At 35.4% G+C, this 22870-nt stretch overlaps 1 protein-coding gene and 1 pseudogene across 1 annotated transcript in view; both read right to left on the minus strand.

The window, feature by feature from the left end:
• Positions 1-17717, minus strand: part of LOC123241875 — a 34076-nt pseudogene extending 16359 nt beyond the window's left edge.
• A 723-nt stretch (positions 17718-18440) lies between these two features.
• The window catches only part of LOC123241876 (HMG domain-containing protein 4-like), a 56629-nt gene continuing 52199 nt past the window's right edge, over positions 18441-22870 (minus strand). The window contains 4 exon segments of the mRNA XM_044669378.1: positions 18441-19100; positions 19102-19335; positions 19337-19637; positions 19753-20104. Coding sequence (XP_044525313.1) covers positions 18552-19100; positions 19102-19335; positions 19337-19637; positions 19753-20104 — 1436 coding nt within the window. The 3' untranslated portion in view covers positions 18441-18551.

A 22870-nucleotide genomic window follows, 5' to 3' on the forward strand; every position in this document is an offset into this window, starting at 1 on the left:
AAAGCAGATGGGGTATATATCTTCTTTAGTATCATTTCTATTAATGAAATCACATAGATTTTAAGTTAATCATTTGAAAGTGGCAAAGACTTTGTTAAGTTAAAAAAAGGTCATTACCAGATTGTATGCTTTATGTTCCCATTGACTCAACTCTTCCTTTGGCCTTCTGTGTCCACCTACTGCCTAAGTGATACTCTCTGTAGAAGTGGCTTAAATATGTACTGGGGTTTCTTTATTTTCTGCTCCAATGGAATAGTGTGTTTAGAAGTCTACCTCCTAAAGGGGTCTCATTCTCTCAGGTCCATTATCTACCTTGCTCAACTAAAAGGTCTTTAAAAAGATGATTTAAGGGTACGTTTAATGCTGTCTATCCTTGAGATACCAAAATTGTAATCACTTTTCTGGGTTGGAACCCTAGGTCTTTTGATGCTAAAAGAGGGACTCCTTACACCATATCCTACTTTGTCATGAAAAGAATATTTCATTAACAAACAAATTGGCAAACACTGAAAAACTCAAAGTGAACTGATAGACAACTACACTCACCATTATTCCATAAGCATGTTAACTAGAAAGATCATTAAAGGGAAGGTTGGTTTGTTTATTTTGTTTTGTTTTTTAATGGAGTAGGAGATCTGACTCGTTATTTCATCAGATAAAGGGAATTTTAATGTGGGAACTATTTCCATCATTGCAGACAGGCATAGGCACTGCAAATTATGGCTTTAAAGAGTTGCCTAGGGAAATGAGAGTTTAAGTAACTTACTCAGGATCACAAAGACAATATGTATTATTGGAAGGAGTTGAACTCTAGTTTCCTTGATGCTAAGGCCAGGATCTCAATCTGTTATTCCACCCTGTAACTCTAATAAGGAAAATCACAATTGCATAATTACTATAATGAATTGTGAGGCAAATTAAGTTGGTGGATAATAAGCCAGCCACAGAGTTCAGAGCAACTGTCTATCTGCATTGGTGGAGGGAATTTTCTCATCAGGGACTTCCCAATGCCAGTGAAATCACAAGTCTGACCAAAAACAAATAAACAAAAATTAATGAGCTGGAATCTCATTAAATAAGTCCCAGTTTTTATTTCAAAAGAGTAACAAGTAAAATGAATTGGCTGACAAAGTTAACTCTGTAGGCTGCTCTAGGGAGAAGGCCTTTCCCCAAATTTGAATTATAAAGTGATCAATAGGTGATGCAAAGATTTATTAACTTAATTGAGCTGAGTAATCAGCATGGAAAAGAAAGAATAAGCAAGGGCTTACATATGTACTGTTGTTAGCCTCAGGCAGACTGCATACCTGGGGAAACTGGAGGAAAATAAAGTACTTTTTTTTTTAAAGGTAATGCTCATGAATTTTATGATAAAATTGTATTTTGCAGGTAGACCCCCATCTTAGAAAGAGCTTTTCTACATTTCATTATTCTGCTCAGGCAACTATCTGCCTTCTGTCTGTGCCATCTTTCCTAGAGCCCTGTGCATCTCTCAGCACAATAAACACAATTATGTAGTAAATGAAATATAAAAAGTGTGGTATTTTTAAAAAAAATAGAAGATATTATTAGTTATTGTAGAAGTGATTTTAAATATAAAAACAAGGTCAGCATTGCCTTATGCCAAAGAAACTCAACTAGAAAATAATCTTATTTGATTTATGCTCATTTTGATTTGTTTGCAAGTGCTAACATTGTATGACTCTAAAGAATCACAGAAAGGCTCCTGGAGGGTATATAGTTCAATTTTTTTTTTAATTTCACAGATGTTAAGTGACTTGTCTATAGTCATGCAGATAAGTAGTGGCAGAATCAGGATTCAAAATCAGGCCCTCTTTCCCCTGGCATTGAAGAGAAAAATGAATAGGAAGTCTATTTCTAGATCTAGAATCTATCATTAACCACTCCAGGTCTCAAAGATTTATTTTTAGACTCAGAAATTTAACAGTACTTGTCTTCTACTAAGTACATTAAAGTTATTATTTATTTAGATGCTTTCCAATTACAGAAGGTAACTTAAGATTATCAAAGGCTATAAAACTTCAGTTCTTTTGGTTTCTATCTAAGGTTAATAGGGCCTAAGGTAGATTGCTGTGTCTTCTACCCACAAAATCACCTCAAAGATGTGTCTCTAAAAGGATAGACATGATAATCAACTACCTTAGTCTGTGGCACAACAGAAAGAGATGAAAAATAAGGAAGGCATTGGATCATAGATTTAAAGATAGAAGAAACCTTAGAAGTTTCCAAGTCCAAGTCACTCATTTTTAGGTAAGGTTCTTCCTGACTTCAAGTCATCATTGCATCAGTTATACATGCATCTCCTAAGGTGGACTATCTGTGTTCCTCTAAGCTCCTCTTCCACTTCAGTAGTGATAATGATAGAGTGATGGAAAAGAGGCATGGGGTTATGTGATTAAAGTCCCTAAGCTGCTCAGAAACTTCAGCCCAGAGATTCCACTATTGAATTTCTATCCTAAGGAAGACAAAGATAGAAAGGTCTTAAACAGACCAAATGATGATAACAGCACTTGTAACTAGAGAAAGAGAAAGAGATATGGAGAATGAACAAATTGGTAGATATTAATAAAAAGGAATCATTTTATAGGGAAAAATAGATTCTCAGAAATATGGGAAAAGAAAAAATGATTCAGATGAAATAAGTTGAATCATAACATAACAGCATATTTAATTTTAATATTTAAAATTACTTCATAAGTTTAAAAATTCTTGTCTTTGTAGAAAATATGAAGAAATGTATCTTTCTCAATTTTTTGGTGAAATGAAGACAATTGGGACATAATATTGCATATGATCTCAGATACTGGTCAAGTTTTCCTTAATTATTTCACTTCATTACATGGAAAACTGAACTAAATGTGAAGGTGAGGATGTGTTTGTGAAATCTAAAAATGACTATGACTTAAAAATAAATAAAATAATTTTAAAAGACAAAAATAGAAAGGAAAAATGCCAAAATTGAATCACTTTATAATAATGTAATTTGTCCTTTTAAAATGGAATCTTTATTCAAATCTATTAAGTTGATGTTAGAAGAACCAAACTACATTCCTATTTCTATTTATGATATGAATGAACCAAGAATACATAAAGAAATTCTATCTTTATTGAAAGGAGAATTTCAAGTTCTCTTGAAAAAATGCATAAAGGAGTAACTTTTACCTTGTGTTCGAAAGCAAATAAGAATCATTATGTAATGAGTCACTGAATCATTTCTTCTTTCAGTGCTGACAGCGTGAGCAAACAAGTCATCATGGTGATATTTGAAGCTTATATGCCATTATCTTCCCCAAAAGAAGAAAGAAAATGTGTATTAATAATTTGATTTAATGCCATAAATAAGTGAACACATGCCTAATACTTGGTGATATCAGTGATATCCATCTATATAAAAAGACTGAATAAAAAGAGATAAATCTTCTGTTTTACAACAGCCACAAAGCACTTTGAGACATTAAAATGTGTCTAAAAATACAGAATTATATAGCAGCAAATCAGAAGGATGTTAAAGTAGAAGACTTGTGGAATAATGCTGTATGAAGTTTGAGAACTTTAATAATGACATTCCTTAAAATGAACATTCAACAAAACAAAGCAGAAAAGGGGTCAAAAGACAATAAAACAGGAAGCAGTTAGGTGACTCCCTGGATTGAGAGCCAGGCCTAGAGACAGGAGGTCCTGGGTTCAAGCTTGGTCTCAAATACTTCTTGTTGCATGACCCTGGGCAAGTCACCTAACTCCCATTGCCAAATCCTTACTACTCTTATGCTTTGGGACAAATAACACAGTATTGATTCTAAGATAAAAGGTAAGGTTTTGGGGTTTTTTTTGGAGTTTTTTTAGCAAATAAGCAGAGGACAAGAGAACTTAAAATATAAAACAAAAAGGACAATGAAGTCTCAAAGAGAATATTTGTTTCAGTATCACCAAGTCTTTCACATTGTCAAATGGTTTAACATTAGAAATTAATATCATTTTATTGGTGGGATATTTTTATTTGGGAAGAAGTATTTTCATTTTCTTTGCCACCGAACCAAAATACCAGGAGACCTTTTCATCTGACTTGTAGTTAGAAACTTCTATGTGTATTGTTTCTGCCATTAGAATGCAAGAAGAGGCAGTCTTTTCTACTTGTATTCCTGGTACTTAGGGCATGCTATTTGCAAATAATATCCACTTTACAAATAAATTCATTAAATTTAATTTAATTTAATAATTTTCATTGTATCCTCTATGTATCAGGCATTGTGCTAGGTACATAGACACAAAGACAAAATCAAAACAGGTCCTCCTTTCACAGATTACAGGAACAGATATTTCAAATTAGTTGGTTGTCTAGTTCAACTACAGTAGAAAACCAAGATCCAGAGAGGTTAGATAACTTTCTCATGATTACACAACTAGTGTGTGGGAAAGATAGGATCCAAGACTACATTGTCTGTGGCTAAAACCAGAATGCTTTGTACCATACCATGCTTTCAGTGAAAAGAAATTATGCATGCAATAAGGTGTATAAAAGACAATAACATTTAGTTAGGAGAAAATAAAAAACTTTAGGTCTAATGGGTAAATTAGAAACAGAAACAAAAGAAACATAATTCAAAAGGACTTCACCCTTGAGATGGAACAACTCTTTTCATAACAAAATCTTGTTGTCATGGTCTTCCACAGGAGGATTGTAATAGATATGGGTTCAAGCTTATCATTCCTGTCTTCTAATGTCTTCTCTATTAGTTTCTTAAAGAAGATCTGGAACCACAATTATGTTATTTTTTTTAATCCCTGTGTATTGCTTTCAAGGTAAAAGAGCAGTAAGGGCTAGGCAATGTTGGATAAGTGACTTGCTACAAAATATCTGAGGTCAGATTTGAACCTAGGACCTCCCATTTCTAGGCCTGGCTCTCAATCCACTAGTCCACCCAGCTGCCACAACTATACAAGTGCCTTCTTTAAAGAATATGAAGGAAGAATCTCCTTCTTCCAAGCTCTTGCTGACAGTCTCTCACACAGGCAATGAGTATTGTAGAATTAACCCTTTCAACATTAATAAGGAGATTCTTATGCAAATATTCCATTATTGGGCCCAATGCTAAATTTCAATAATCCACCCCCACCCCTATCTTTAATACCATTTCTCTAATTATCTTGTTATTTGAAGCAAAACTGTTGTTATAATTTGAATTAAATTCTAGACATTTCAATTATATTTTGCATTTTTCAATAAAAGGACTTGGGCCAAATTCCACAGTTTTAGACCTTCTTATTATCTCCAAATGCTTAAAAGCATTTTATTTTATTTTATTTTATTTTATTTTTTTACTGCTCTGTGAAAGCTCACAAAGCATGTATGTAATATAATCTTTGTGCCAAAAATGATATACATTTTTTAAAGTACAGACTTCCTATGTTTTAAAAACATTTTATACTTTCCCCTTAACAAAAATAGATTGGGTTTGAAATTAGAATGAAGTGTTTATGCATTCGTATAATGTTATACTAAGTTGTGGATACTTTCCAGGATCAAAAATGATTTGAAAAGTAGCACACTAATAAACTAGTCATTTTGTGCCATTACAGCTATATTTAATATTCTAATTACTGGCTGGAAGCTTCGAGGGGTAAATATAATGAAATATCTGAACCCAAAAAGTGAAACAAAGTATCCGTCAATAAGGCCAGCTCTTAATTGAATCCGAAATTCAATTAAAAAGAGAAGAAAACAACTTCCATGCTCTTAATGAAATCCAGGAGGTTTTAGCATTATCAAATGAAAAAAAAGAGAAGAGCAATTTAAAGTACCTTTACTTAAATATAAAAGTTAGCTCCTAAGAATGCAAATTAAGCTTAATCATTGATGTTATACTTAAATAAAGCAATAGTTCTCCTATTAAATGCCCAAATCCTTTGTTTTCCTATCTCTTTGAGCAGGAGGTCAAATAAGGCAGTGCAATTGGAATTGGTCTTAGAAAAACCTATGACTTCCTCTGACTGAACCAATATTCTAGTCATGTGCCTGAACTAAAAATCCCATTATCTGGTATGATAGAAAGTGGCTGGTGGTGATCCAAAATTCCATGGTGCTTGAACTTAAAAAGGCAAAATAATTAAGATATTTATCTGATTGAGAAGCTTGAATGGTTTGGTGTCAGTTGGACACATTGGTTATTAGCACCAGAATGGACTCAACAATCTAAATAAGAGTGGATGGCTACAATTAAAGTTTCTAAGAACTTTGTGGAAATTTAAATGATTTGCCCTTTAAATTAAGTTCTTCTAAAATGATTCCTCAGATTCAATTCACTTACTTATGCCTAAGTAAAGGCATGCTGAACAAATTTATCACAAATTGGCAGAAATACTTCTGTTTTATTTTTGTTTAATAATCACACCTTACAGAATTAGTTTTAAAAATGGCAAAGAAGAAAAGAGGAACTGAAGACTGGCAAAGTGGCTTGGTAGCATTTAAAAGCAAGTGTACCATATATAAGTTCTGAGTAACCGTACCTTCATTCGCATTCTCATAGATGAGTCTCAGGTTCTAAATGAAGGCTATAAGTTCCCTTTGGGTTTTAGGAAAATCTCTGAAGAACTGCAGTAGATTTTCAAATGCCATTGTTAAGTCCTTACTGGTATGCCTTTCTCCAAAATTGTCAGTCGTTAATCATTTTAGACAGCCATACTTTAGTAGCTTTGGGAAAAGGATGTTTTTAGAGGATGTACAATAATGGAAAATATCAACAGTACTAAAGTAAATATTTGAAGAATTTATAAGTCTACAGAGCTTACAGTACATTTGAGAAGGAAGTAATGATGAAAAGGAATGTACATTAGAATGCTCCCAACGTTTTTTAAAGATGAAATTCAACTTTAAAAGATAAATAGAAATGAGCCAAATATCATAAAAGCTATTTTTCAGATTGATAAAAAAATCCCTAATTTTCTAAAACTATTCCATTTATTTCAGAAAACTTACCTCTCTCCAAGAAGAATTTATCTCTATTCAAATGAGAACCATGATTCCTAAGTGACACCAACACACACAGGAGGATATATCTGATACTTTGAAGAAAGCAACATCGTTTTCCTGGAAGGCATAGGGGACAACTTCAGTCAAAATGAAAAGTTTATAAAACACAAGAAAACAGATAAGGATAAGAAAGACTTTCATTTTAAGTATGATTGAAGTCACACCAGTATACCTAGAAGAGAACTTTTATAGCACCAGCAAAGTCATTCTAATGACAGTAGGAACATATTCTTGATTTCACACAAACACACACACACACACACACACACACTCACACATAAATATATAGCTAGGTAGATAGATATTATATACACACAGGCATATGTATGTATGTATGTATGTTTGTATGTATGTATCAGTGTGAGGGAGAACTTCTTATAAGCCAGAAATCTAGAGGATGATATTGGGCTTTGGGATTTCATACATTTTTTTCATATTTTATCTTCCTGTTCCACAAGTATTTATACATGTAAAAAAATCTCTTTGATAACGGAGGAAGAAAAGTTGAGGTTGGCTAAAGAAGGGAAAACCAGATCCAATAATTTTAAGAAGACTTTTTAAAACAATTAAATGTATCTGCCACATATTATAAAACTGAAAGATATGCATGTATATATATATATGTGTGTGTGTGTGTGTGTGTGTGTGTGTGTGAGAGAGAGTATGTATATATAGTACTGACAAATTTGATGTGAGTCTAAAAAATGAGAAGCAAAATGACAGTTAACAGAAGACTGATCCAAATCTGTTTTTAAGTCCTAACTCATTACTGCACAGTACACCAGTAAAATCTCTGGTTTTGCTGACCCTTATCATGGAAAAATACATGGGTCTTTGAGCTTTATGAAGTACATTTGGCAGTTGTGTAACAGGCAGTCTAATTCTTTGCTTTTTATTTCCCTATAATCCTTCCTTCAGGATAAGAGAATTTTACCTTCCAGGCTTCCCTCCTCAGTATTCTTCTTCTTCTTAAAATATCCTCTATCACTTCCAACTACAACTCTGCTTTGTATCCCTATTGACATTGGCGTATTTCTATACCAAAATTTATGTGAATATGTGTGAGAGCAATCACATATATATTTGTCCATTTAAGCTAAGAGTAAGATCATCTGATTTCTGCTCCTCCCACCCTTTTCTACACACCTAAGTATCTGTACAATTATAGATATCTTTCTATATATACAAAGTCATATCTATATTTATCTGCAAATCAATACAGATAGATGTACAGTTAGATATAGCTCTACGGATAGATATGGACACAGCTATCTTTATAGCTCTATAAATAACTATATAGGAAGGGAAGATGGAGCAAGAATAGATAAGGAGAGAGAAAGAGGGGGAGAGAGGATTTTGTTTCTTCTCTTATTAAAATATTAGCCCTTGATCATCATAAACCTTTCAGTTACTAAAATAAATTTCTCGATATTCCTTGACATTTGTTTTTGTATCTCAGAGTTCTTACTCATTTTCATTAGAAATGCCTGAAAGTCAGGAATTAGTACCATTCTTGGCACATAATAGGTACTTAATAATTGCTAAATAGATAATTTACTAACCATCCTATTAGAAGTCCATTTTTAAGAAATAAAGAAATCTGGGCCACAATTTTGAGTTCGAGGTCCAACTTCATTTTGTTGTGGGCAAAAAATAAGTCTCATCACACCCAATCTTTGATAAAAGTCCCTGTACAGAAATTCATTACGTTGAGGACTTCAGTCACACCTAAATTATATTTCTTTGATCTATTTTTAGGTTAGATTTTTTATAACACATCTTATATTTTCTTTAATTTTCATTTTTGTACTTAAATTTGATTCATTTTAAATTAAAAACTATTGAATTTCTTATTTTTCCATTTCCCTTCCTATTATAAAAAGGGCAAGAAATGTATCAAATAAACATAACCTACTTTGATCATATTCAAAAATGTCTATCTCATTCTACATTTCATTTTGTCCACCATCTTCCTCTGAGGATATGTGTATATATACATATATATACACACACATATTCATCATTATTCCTACTCTGAAATCGAAGGCAGTAATTCAGTTTTTAGGTACATACAAATTGTTCATTTTTACAATAATATTGTTATATATAAATTATTTTCCTGGTCTCTCTTATTTCACTCTGGATCAGTTCATACAAATCTCCCCAGGTTTCATTGAAACCATCCTTTTATGTTTTTCTTATACCAAAATTATATGCCAATCTATTCAGGCAATTACAAATTGAGGTTCATCCCTTCATTTTTGAATTCTTTATCCTCATAAAAATAAGCACAAATATATTTGTGTGTGTATATATGTACATATATATGTTCTGTTCTTCTTTCTTTGATCACATCAATTATAGATTTAGTAATGACATTGCTGAATTAAAGATTATAAACAGTTTATTAATTTTTTAGACTTAGTTTCAAATTTCTTCCCAGCAGGGTAGACAAATTCACTACTCCACTAACAATGCATTAATGTGTCTTTTCCTCTACATCTCTACAAAATTTATCATTTTTATTTTTTGTCAAAATTGCAAAGCTGCTGAGTGTGAGATAGGACTGCAGAGTTCTTTTTAAATGTGTATTTCTCTAATTCTTAGTGATCTGAAATACTTTTATATGACTATAGCTTATATTTTTTCCCTTGAGAAGCATTTGTTCATGCTCTTAAACTTTTCAACTAGAGAATAGTTCTTATTCCTATAATGCTCAAAATGAATATGAATTCATCATAGACCCTTTGAACTAACTTCATAAATACATAAGAATTGAAATCCATGTTAAGAATATTATTAGATTTTTAGATTAGATATTCAGTTTTATAAATGCACATACTCATACACACAAATGTACATATGTATATATGTATATAAACTTTTATATAAGTCATAAGTGTGTATGTACAGGTAACCTGAAGTACTAGATGATGTAGGAGTCCATATATTGGCACTGGAAGTTATTACTAGAGGAAAAGGTAGCAACAATTGTACATTCTTAATTTGGAAAGACAACCTTTATTTTAAAACTTGCCGCAGATTAACCACAATGTAGATTTTTGTATATAGATGCTCAGACACTCATTATTTTTTGCAATTTTCCCTATGTGTAATTTCTACAATGTTAAAACTGTATAATCACAATTTTTTCCAAACATGGTATAAAGAATCTACCCAAAGGGTCATATTGAAATAAGTCCCTAGGCTACCTTTTGATACTTTTTTGTTTTCCCTAGAGAAAACAGCATTTGAGAAAAAAAACCTTCATCTTGATAACCACTGACGGGACACATCACAGAAGTTATGGCATGGAAAACAGAATAATATAAAACATTCTGACACTGTTCAGAACAAAGGAGAATTTAGTAAAGGCACTCAAGAAAAAGGCTCATTTTTGATTTCCAAGCTGTCATAGAAGATAAACAAGAAGATTAAGTCACACTGGGACAAGAGATTTGTTTCCAAGGTCAAGTCCACAGAGAGCTGATGATAAGGTTGCTTGAATTGCTTCATCAGCTATTTGCTTTTGGTTTAGAGGCATCTTGATGTTATTTCCTTCCATTTGTTCTCTCTGAATGTAACACTTGTCAGACCCACGCAAAGTTTGTGGGTCAAAATTTCTTTAAAACTAAAAACACAACAGAATTGAAAACACAATGAATATCTATATGTATCCAAGGTGTCTATAGGATACTTTTATTTGGATTGTGTCTTCTCTTTTCAACTCAAATGTTTTCCTAGGTAATTTTATTTTCTTTGCCCCTCAATCTTTTCTCTATGGTGACCTTATTCTGCCCTCATCATGTGACTATTTTCCCAGCAATCATATTCAAAAAGTGGATATTTTCTTAATACATGAGATATTTTTATTTAAAACTCACAAAGGCACACACACTGTATCTCTATCTTTGTTTGCCTTTGTAAATCATTGACTATCATTTCCTTTATATAATAAATTCATATAAGTCAGTATAAGATGCGAAGCAGCACTGCAAAGTTCAGATCTTTGTTCAAAATGGAAACATCTTCAGTCCTGATTTTATTGACTATCTCCTTCCCATTCCACCTCCCTCCATATTCATGGTAGAGATTTACCGATTAAAAAAATATGTGCAATATTGTTAGTGAGAAATGAATTGAATCCTGACGTTGCTTGTTGATGCTTTAATGGAGTATTAATTTTTTTTCAAATCCAATGTATCAGATAACTAATAATCTCTTCAGTATAGGATAACCACTTTAATAGCATAAAATATTTTTAAAAGTTGACTATTTTTCACTACAAAAACTGTAGCAGGTTTCACATTAAAAACCAGAAGAAAACTAAGGATCATGTGTCATAAGTCTTAATAGACAATGAGAAGTCAATGACACGCAGCAATAGCAGCAGTGCTGACCAGGGCAGCCTCTGTCTATGGTACCAGCAAGTCCCTCCAGAGACAACAGTGACATCAGCATCATGCTTCTCTGCTCCTCATCTGGGGGCTGCAACACTTTGGGCTACACACACACACACACACACACACACACACTGTAACACTTAGGTTTCAGTGAAATTATTTCAAAGAGTCTATGATAAACCCATATTCATTTAAAGCATTATGATTTTGATATTGATTTGGCTCCAAAATAAAAATAACATTTATATAGAGTTTCATGTGTGCCACTAAGTATGCTAATAAGCACTTTACATTTTTATTATCTCATTTGATCATCATGACAACCCTGGAAGATATGTACCCTGTGAAGGAGGTGCTACAGTTATCCTCATTTCAAAGATGAGGAAACTGAGACAAACTGAGCTTAAATGACTCACCTGGAGTCACACAGGTAGTAAATGACAGAGGCTGAATTTGATTTCGAATTTTTCTCACTCCGGGTCTGTCTGTTCTTTCCACTGTGCCCATTTGTTGCCCAGGTTTTACTATGAATGACTTAATATAATAAATTCACAAACATACGTTCTAAACTGATTAATATGCTTCCATGTACTTTTATTAATATTTAAAATATATGTACATGTTGATGTAATTAACAAATATTTCTTTTAAAAGTATTCCTGAATTCATGTCACCTATCATCATATATTTTCTCATCAGGGTAAACTAATTTTATCACATAATGTCATAGAGTACTTTGCAAAATATTTTGACATTAACTCATACTTCAAAAGGTTAGGAACTACAAGTCTAGAACTTGGAGATCTTAAGAAGAGCTTTAGGAGGGAATCTAGGCAGCCAGGCCATAGCAGAAGGGAATCAGAGGCTTTGGAAGAAGTAAGAATGAGAGTTATAGAAAATAAGTTCTTCTGAAGATGATATAACTGGGATGATATAACTGATGTCAGTAGTGTCTGACTCTTTGTGATCTCATTTGGCATATTGACAAAGATGCTTGTGTGATTTGCCAATTCCTTTTCCAGTTCATTTTACAGATGAGGAAACTGAGGCAAACAGAATTAAGTGACTTGCCCAGGATCACACAGCTAGTAAGTGTCTGAAGCCATATTTGAACTTAGGTCTTTCTGATTCCATATCTATTACTTAGAACACAATCCATGCATCCCCTACTTTATGATTTTGTTCATAGCGTGGTTCCATATTGCTATCTAGAAGGGTTATATCAATTTACAGTTCCACCAACAGTGTATTAGTGTCACAATTTTCAAATATCCCCTGTAACATCTATCATTTTCATTTTTAGTCATATTTTCCAATCTCATAGGTGTGAGGTGATATGGGCATTTCTTTAATCAATAATGACTTAGAGCATTTTTTCTCATGTGTCAAAAGATAGTTTTAATTTCTTCATCTGAGAACTGCCTGTTCATATACTTGGACCATTTATATCAATTAGAGAATGCCTTCTATTCTAATAATTTAGTCTTAATTTTCTATATAATTGAGAAATGAAACTTTTGTCAGACACTTCCTATATTTCCCCCAAAAATTTAATGTTTCCCTTCTAATCTTTATGGCATTGGTTTTGTTTGTACAGAAACTTTTTTTTTATTTGAAGTAATCAAAAGTTATCCATTTCATTCTTGTTTTTTCATAAATTCTTCCCTTATTTGCAAGTCCGCAGGTAAACTTATCTGCATTCCCTTAATTTGTTTATGGTATCCCTCTTATTTCTAAAACAAGTATCCATTTTGACTTTATCTTTATGTGTACTATGAGATGAAGGTCCATGCCTAGTTTCTGACATACCATTTTCCAGTTTTCCCAGAAGTTTTTGTAAAATGGTGAATTGTTCTCCCACTAGTTCAGACCTTTGAGTTTATTGAAAACTAGGTTACTATGGCCATAACTGTGTGTTGATTACCCAACCTATTCCACTGATCCACCACCAGGAATGTGATTGTTTTAATGATTACTACTTTATAGTATAATTTGAAATGCTATACTTCTATGATTCCCCTTCAGATTTTTTAAATAATGTTCTTGATATTCTTGACCCTTAATTCTTCCAGATGAATATTGCAATTTTTTTTAGTTCTATGATATATTTTTGGATAATTCGATTGATGGCACTGAATAGGTAAATTACTTTATGTAGGATTTTCATTTTTATTATATTGGCTTAGTGTATCCATGAGCAATATCTTTTTAATCATTTAATTCTGACGTTATGTGAAGAGTGTTTTGTAATTGTTTTCATAAAGTTCTTTTTTGGGGGGTGAGTATACCTCTAGGTATTATATATTACCTACAGTTATTGTAAGTGAAATTTCTCTTCCTATCTCTTGTTTTTGAATTTTGTTGGTAATAATTAGAAATGCCGAGGATTTATGTGGGTTTCTTTTGTATCCTGCAATTTTGCTAAAGTTGTAAATTGTTTATATTGTTTTTTTAGTTTATTTTCTAGGTTTATGTATACCATCATATCATCTTCAAAGAGATAATTTTGTTTCCTCATTGCTTATTCTAATTCCTTCAATTTTTTTCTGTTCTTATTCCCATAGCTATTATTTCTATTGAATAATATTGGTAATAATAAACATTCCTGCTTAATTCCTCACCTTATTAGGAAGGATTATAGATAATATTTGCCGATGATTTTAGATAGATAACCCTTTATCATGTTAAGGAAAGCTCCTTCTATATATATATATATATATTTTTTTTTTTATGGTATTTGTCTTCTTATTTATTCATGACTTGGGGGAAAAAATAAACCGTTTTCATTTCTGCTTTTTCAGTTTCTAAGTGAAACCGACTGACTTGTCAATTTAGAAAGACTCATACATCTGAACCAGTCCTTAGTTAGAGATCATTTAGTCTAGCTTTTTCATTTTATGTATTAGGAAACTGAAGAGACCCCTGCAAGGGATCAAAGCAGTGATTCCAATCCAACAGTGCTCTAGGATGGCTAGAAGGCTTTGGGTTCAAATCTAACTTCAGCCACTTCTTGGTTGTGTGACCCTGAGTAAGTCATTTAACTGCCTGGCCGTTGCCCTTCTTAAAAGTTGTTACTAAGATACAATGGGTTTAAAAACAAACAACAAAGTCAATACTCTGTTCAGACTAGCTTATGTAGTCAGTTTAGCCTTTAGTCTTCACCCTCTTTCTAACACACCCCCTACTACCATTAGTATGAGGGAAGAAAACACTTTTTTCCATTGGTAGGAACAGATTCAGACATTAGAGAAGAGACTGTCATTTCATGAATCTCTGATGCTTTGAGGTACTTAAGGGACTTCCATCAGTTAAAGGATTGAGTCTTCTGTGAAAATCAGTAAATGTCATGTTGCCATAAAATAATGGACTGTTAAAAAAAATCACCAGCATGTAGCCATCTGATCAAAGGCTGCCTTTCAAAACAGTCCCCTAGCAAGACCATGCATGTACCCATTTCCATGGTGCTACCATTGCTCATGAGGTGAGGAAACTGCCTTCATGGAAAGGTAGACATGCCATGAGAAAATGAATCTCAAGATTTAATGGATATGGGGGATCAGAGGATTGAGAGCCAGGCCCAGAGACGGGAGGTGCCAGGTTCAAATCTGGCCTCAGACACTTCGGAGCTGTGTGACGCTAGGCAAGTCACTTAATTCCCATTGCCTAGCCCTTATTGCTCTTCTGCCCATATATATCACTATACTACATATTGCTATATCATATACAATACAATACTAAACAATATACAGTATTGATTCTAAGGCAGAAGGTAAGGGTTTAAAAAAAAAAGATTTAATGGATACTTAGGATTCTGACCCCAAGAAACAGTCATATCTCAGACTGATCATCACTTTTGTAAGCCACAAGTGGTCCCGACTGCCCTGGTACTTTCTTTTAAAATTTATCTCATTTTCATTGCTACTTTTTGTTTCTGCATCACATTCTTTTTAGAATAGATCCCTTCTCCCTCCCCATTCTGGGAATTATTCCTTGGAACAAAGCTAATCTACACTTTCAGAAGGTAAAAATTAAAAGGAAACAATCTATCAAAGTACATAAAAGACTGATAAAGATTCAATTACAAAGTGGTCCTTAAAGATATAAAGAACAACTTAAGGAGCTAGAGGAATAGTCATTGTTTCTGCCTTGGCCATGCCAATATAATATAAATGTGGACTGACTTAAGTAAATCTAAACATTTAATTCTATAGTAATAAAATTATCAAAGGATATTTCATAGAACTTGGTAAAATAACCACAAAATTCATTTGAAAAAGAAGAGAAAATATCAAGGGAAATAATGAAAATGAGGGAGAAACAGAGAGGGAAAAGCATTTCCAGACCTCAAACTACCCTGAAAAGCAGCAGTCAATAAAACTGTTATTGGTTAAAAAATAGAGGCATATCAATGCAACAGATTAGACAAAGGAGAATCAGAGATAATGGAGCTATGTGGTGTTTGATGAAGTAGAAAACATAAATAATTTAGGCAAGGTCTTCTTATGTGACACAAAGTGCTGGGAAAGTGGGAGAGATACAGGCTGGCAACAATGAGGTTTAGAGGAACACCTTCCACCACACTCCCCAATGCATTCTAAATGGATACTTGACCCTAATATTAAAGATCATACCATTAAAAAATAAATCCATACTTTAGGAGGGATAGTGACAAGCAGAAGGCCATCTAAAGATGAGGGACCAAGACGAAGAGGAGATAACAAGCCATGTTTTATGATACTGGTTGAAAGAGCTGGGGATGCTTCACTTTGAAAAGGTGATTTGGGAGGATGCAGCAGATATCCCCAGGTATTTTTGAAAAGTTCATTAGAGAGGAGTGAGACATTCTGCTTGCTGGTACCACAAAAGTTGTCAAATGAGCCTTTGGATTAGTCAGAAAATTTGAGTTCAAGACACTTAACCTGAGCCTAAACTACCTCCTCTGAAAAAGGGATAAAACTTTTTGTCTAACTTACCTAAAAGTACTGTTGTAAGAACTTCAAATAGTCAACAGACCTAAGATGTTCTTAGAATTACCAAAGTACTGGGAGTTCTATTTCATCTCAATAGAAGGAAGGAAGCACTTCTGCATACCTAGAGATATTGTAAGGAGTAAACTGCCTGGAGAGTTCATAAATTCTTTCACACTAGAGGTTTTTTTTTTCTTTAACCCTACCTTTCTGTCTTAGTAACAACAAAGGCAAGGGCTAGGCAATTGGAGTTAAGCGACTTGCCTTGGGTCCCATAGCCAGGAAGTATCTGGGGAAAAATTTGAACACAGGTCCTCCAAACTCCAGGCTTGGTACTCTATCCACTGTGCCAATTAGCTGCCTCTACACTAGAGGTCTTCAGGCAGAGACTGGATGACCATTTGTTGGGAGTCTGACAGAAGAGAATTATGGTTAAGGGAGTGTCTCAGAAGTTTCTTCTATTTGTAGGATTCTATTCCCCAAGTTCATTAGGTCTTTTCTAGATACTTTTGATCCAAACTAGGAAGGGGGGGAGGGGATGAGATCAGGGACTTTAACTCCATACTCTTGAATACCTCTTGCCTTGCCACATAGTAGGCACTAGGTCAGTCTTTGCTACTGTTAGTCAGTTAGTAAGTCTTGGAGAGAAAAGCCTAAAGTCACACTGACAGTCCTTTTCTACCTGATTTATTTCTTTCCCTTATTTTCTTCTCTCCCTTTATGTTTCCAGGGCTAAACCTGTCTTTCTAACTTTGAAATTCATCTCATCTGAGGACTTGTTTCCTTAGTGACATCTTTTCTTTGGAATAACTATAGTCTGGCTCCCCTGGGTCTTCTTAATCTTCCCAGCTCTTTTCTTTTTTTAAACCCTTATTTTTTATCCTAGTAACAATTCTAAGACAGAAGGGAAAGGTTAGGCAATTGGGGTTAAGTGACTTGCCCAGGGTCGTACAACTGGAAAGTGACATGACAGATTTGAACCTAGGACCTGCTTCCAGACCTGGAGTTCTATCTACTGAGCCATCTAGCTGGCTCCTCCCCACTCTTTTCTAAAGGAAAGACCCAGCCCTGCAACCATGCTCTTACTATCCATCTCCTTTCCAATGTTTTGCATAGTGGCTTCCACTCCTGCCACTCAAATGAAATGGTTCTATCCAAAGTCACTGGCAACTTCCTATCCTTTACTAGCCTGAGGTACCAGGCACTGATTACTCCTCCCTCCGTTCTGAAACTTTCATTCCTGGGATGGGTCTCTGATGCTGTGTTCTCCTCATCCCCTTCTCTTGTTTTGGAGATCATGCTGGTCCATAGCTTTACACCTTACCTCCACATTGAGGTCTTTGATCGCCATTGCTGGCAAAACTCTCCTGGGCTCTATTTCCAATTGTCTAGCAGATAGCCTTGCTGTCATGTCCCACTGGTGCCTAAAATCCAAAGTGGCCTTTCCCCACTGTGGCTCACATCATCATACCTATGCCCTGTGAATACTTTTTCAGATTAGCCAGGATTTTTTCTTTATGAGAGAAATAACTTTGTTGTTCAAAAAAGGCAACTTTTACAAGAAAGACATTGTACTAAACTATGGTATTGAATGAAATTTCTCTTTCCTCTCTAATATTTGACATATTAGCTGTTTTTCTGGGTAAACAAGTCATTTGAGTTCTCTGGTAGTTTTATCTTTAACTCTTTCTACTGGACTCCCCTTCTACGGAATGACAGAGAATCGGAATTTGTGATCATACAATCATAGACTACTGTACAGGCACTAGGCGGAACTCTCATTCTGTCCCAATGTCAATTCCAGGTGATTTTGCATTTCAAACAACAATGAATTTAAATAGAAAACATCTAATTCCCACCTAAGAATATTACCTTGGTTGTAATCCCCAGGAAAGATATCAAAGAGTTTCATTAATGTGCCTAGTTACTATTCTATCACTTCTGGCCATTTCCATTTGACCTCTAAAAACTGTCCCTGTTTTGACACTGCTCTTCCATCAACAATACTGCGGAGTTATGGAAACCATCCTCGGCACTGGCCCGAGCCAGCCCTGGCAGCTCCATGGGGATGTGGTGGGAGAGCATCTGAGTGCAGAGAAGCTGTTAGTGATTAATAAGGGAACTCCTCTGGCCCTAGAGAGCCTCAAGCAAGTTGTCCAAGGCTACTTTCAACCTAGCCGGCCAATTCTTTACCTTTTCTGCTTTCTCTGCCTTTTCTTTCTCCTTCTCTTCTTTCTTCTTCTTCTTCTCACTCTGTCCATCAGTGTGGAAGACTGGTGGTGGTGGTGGAGGTGGTGGTGGTGGTGGCAGTGGTGGTGGAGGTACAGCTCCAGGGAAAAGCGTGCTGGTAGGGGGTGGGGGTGCAGGGCTGGTGCTCGTGGCCTCTCCCACAGTGGTGACTGCAGTAGAGAGTCCAGGGCCCTTCTTGGACTTGGAGTGGCGCTTCTCCTTGTGCCTCTCCTTGTCCTTCTGTTTTTTGCTCTTCTTGGATTTCTTCTTCTTCTTAATCTCCCAGTAAGAGTCATCAATCACTAGTTCACCGGCCTCTAGCTCACCCCTGGAGGATGAGCCTGACTCCAGGGCAGGTTCAACATTTGAGAGCTCATAGTCAGCGGCGTGTGACTCTGGAAAGATGGAAGCATCTGACCCAAAGCCTTCCCGTCCAGGAGAGGGATGTTGGTCTGGGGCTGGCTTGTTTGTGCTTCTTCCTGGCTGTTTTTAGGAAACTGTGCAGCTCATGCCCAAGGAGAAAAGTGCCCTGCTCATCCCGAGCTGATTTCTTGGAGGATTTTTTGGTTGTCCCCTGTTGAGGAGGATTCTGAAAAGGTTCCTCATCACCTGTCCTACCTTCCTTCTCCTTGGGTGAGAGAATAAGTTTCATTTTTAAGCCATCTGGCTCTCGAAGGGTCAAGGTCTCTGGTATTAACATAAAGAGGCTTCATTTTTTTGGCCTTGTGGAAGCCGCTGTCCTCAAGGGAAAGCTCCCCACTGCTGCTGCTCACTTTTTTCCTGGGGTGCTGCTCCTTTTTGCTTTCTGAGTAGCTTGAGGAGCTAAAGGAAGAAAACGAGGATTTCTCCCCAGTCTTTCTGGGGGGCTTGGAGCCTGTTGCCAGGGGGGATGTGATGGCCTTTAGTAGGTCCATGGCTGTATCGGAGGATGGGGGACTTGGTACCACCTTCTTCTTTTTCTTCTGTGACGACTCCAAATGAGAAAGATCTGGTGTATCACAAATGAAGACTGTTCTTCTATGCTGAATCCTCCACAATCCCAGCCCTCCACCTCTCTCCTCCTTCACCCTGGTTTATCGGCAATCAGAACAAGAACCACTGTCCTCCATAGCAGGACTCGCCGGAGGAATGCTTCCTCCTCCTCTTGTGCGTGTCCGTGCCCAGGGAGAAGAGATCTCTCTCCTTCAGCCTCTTCTTGGAGGACTTCCTGACCTGAGCAGCAATCTCCTCTTCTTCTCTTAAAAGATCCTTGTAAGAACGTTTCTTCTCTCGTTGGCTCCGGCCAGCTGCCAGTCCTATGTCCTCCAAACTTCGGTCACCATCAAAGCAATCTTCACTCCGCGGGCCAGGCTCCCGCCTCAGTGCCGCCGACCGCCGCCATCTTGAGAGGGAGAGAAGAGCAGATAGCCGCCAGGCCGCCGCAGCCGAGCGCCGAGCGCCTCCACCGCAGCCTCCTTCTATATATTTTTTAAGGAATTGGTGTTAAAATTTAGTCAAAAGCTTTTTCTACATCAATGGAGATAGTCACATCATTTCTGTTGGTTTTGTTACTGATATGTTTAATAATACTGATAGTTTTCCTAATATTGAACCATCCCTGCATTCCTGGTAAAAAAATCCACCTGGACATGGGTATCCTTATCATATAATGCTGTAATCTCTTTGCTAGAATTTTGTTTATAATTTTTGCTTTCATTAGGTAGATTGATCTATAGTTTTCTTTCTCTCTTTTAGCTTTCTGGACTTAGGTATCAGTACTAGATTTATGTCATGAAGGGAATTTGAGAAAATTCCTTCTTCCCCTATTTGTCCAAATATTGGATTTCATTCTTCCTTGAATGTTTGGTAGAATTCATCTGTTCCTGGAATCTTTTTCTTAGGGAAGTCTTTGATGGTTTACTCAATGTCTTTTTTTTTTTTTAAGTATTATATTTCTGGGCCATTATCATGCAAAACACACTTCCTTCTGGCTACTTACAGTGCTTTTTCTATGGTCTGAGAATTTTTGAATTTTTCCTATAGTAGTTTTTAGGATGTTTTATTTTATAGTCTGTTTTAGGAGGTGCTCAGTGGTTTCCTTCCATTTCTATTTTCCATTCTTGTTCAAGGATATCAAGTCAGTTTGTGCTGATGATTTCTTATAAGATCATGATCTTTTAAAATTATTATAATTATTACTTTCATATATTCCAATACTTCACTGCTGTATTTATTTTCTAGCTCAGTTGTTTTTAATTGAGATATTTCAGATTTTCTTCTATTTTTTTATACTCTAGATTTTGTTTTATTGTATACGAACGCCTTATGTTATCATTAAATTCCATTTGCTTATTTCTAATTTGGGTGTATCATTTTCTTCCTTGAACGTTTAAGTTTACTTTTCCATTTGGTCCCTTCTTGTCTTTAGGGAGTTGTTTTTGTTAACTTTTTTTTTTTTTTTTGGCCTCTATTCCCATTTGTCACATTCTAGTCTTTAGTTAGTTGTTTTCTGCTTTATTTTTTGGCCTCTGTTTTCATTTAGCCCATTCTGTTTTCCAGGCTGTTATATCTCTCTATCATTTCTTTTATTATTTGATTTCCTTAACTTCTTTTCAAGTTCTTCAAAGAGGTCTTTGGGGATCTGACATTCTTTCTCACTTTTCTTTGAGGCTCCATATATTTCCTTTATGGCACCGTTTTTGTTTTTTTTTTTCTTTTTTTCTGAGTTTATATTTAGAGCTTCCTTGTCATTAAAGTAACTTTTTGTGATCAGGTTTTTTTCTTTGTCTTTTGGTCATTTTTCTAAATTTTTTTGCCCCCATCCCCTTTACCTTATTTATTCATTGAGGTTCTGCTATATTCCTGGGGTACAGGGAGAGTTGTTCTAAGCTAGCAGCTTTATATTCTCTGGTATTTGGGATAGATTTGGCTTTCTTTGGACTGTTCAATATGCACTTCCAAAGCGTAGACTGGCTTGCTTTTTGAAGGATGGCTTGCAACATATTTTTTTTTCCCAAGCTGGAAACAACTCCTATTTTTTCATTTCCTTCTTGTCTCCTTTATTGGGCTGTTCTCTGCTCTGTGGGTCCATTGCCTCTGGCCATATGGAAGCAGGTAGGGCTACAGCTGGTCTACTTCTCTACTCTTGAGTCTTGTTACCTCAGGCTGTTTGGTAGCTTAGTGCTGTTCCCAACTCAGCTATTGTAGAAACCAGCAGAGCTGGTGTTGAGCTGTCCCCACTCTCCTAATCCTTTTGCAGGTTTTGTTGCCTCTGGTCATGTGCAGGACTGCTCCCAGCTATGAAATTTCCTTAGCTCAGGCCTCCCTAGAGTTGGGCTTGGGCTGCTTCCCATCTGCTTTTTTGTTGCCTTGGGCTGTGCTCCCTCACTGACTGCCTTATTGCCTCAGGCCACATGGAAGAGCTCTGGGCTGCTGAGCACTCGGTAAACTCCCCTGATGGAGCACTCCCTGGGCTGCCCCACCCTCCTGCTTTCCTTTGTTTTGAGATGTTTTATTTTTATTTTTGTGTGTTTGAAGGGTTTATGTGAGTTGAGCACACCTTATTCCACTATCTTAGCCTACCAAATAACCAAGCAATTACTTTATGGATAAAATTCATATTCCATAGATAACCTAAACCCTTTTATTTATTAAATTATCCCATACCAGATTGAGTTCATTGACAAAATGTTTAAAGCATTAAAAGAATGCAATCTGGCCCTATACAAAGCAAATCAAATAGGCCTAATCTAATCCTACTTTCTAGGAATTAAAAAGGCCAAATTGACAGATAGATTAAGTATTATTCTTCCATACAATTGTTTTATGAGAGAATTAGGAAAGAAACTTAAAATACATGTACATTTTTTCTTAATATTAATCCAATGTTCAGTGAATCCTCTAGAGTTCCCTCTATAAGTAGAAAATTTTCTAGACTAAAGTGAGGAAAAATTAACTGACAAATTGAAGCTGTCATAAATAACCTAAGATATAAGTTCAGAAGTACTCAAACACCTAGAACTGTTTCTCTATGCCTTCACCCTCCACTCCTGCCCTCTCTGTACTAGAAGAATATTTTATTAAATATTTCCAACAAGGATGCGTCAAAAAGATTTATCTTTCAACTGCTAGAATGAATTTGTAAAGTTGGAAGATCTTGAACCCCTGAAACTACATTACCCAAACTCCCTTTCGCCATACCCACAATTCCTTTTCCTTGTATTTCCCAGTCTGTATTTAATTTG

This window comes from Gracilinanus agilis, chromosome 3 (genome assembly GCF_016433145.1).
Source record: "Gracilinanus agilis isolate LMUSP501 chromosome 3, AgileGrace, whole genome shotgun sequence".
Classification (NCBI taxonomy): Eukaryota; Metazoa; Chordata; class Mammalia; order Didelphimorphia; family Didelphidae; genus Gracilinanus; species Gracilinanus agilis.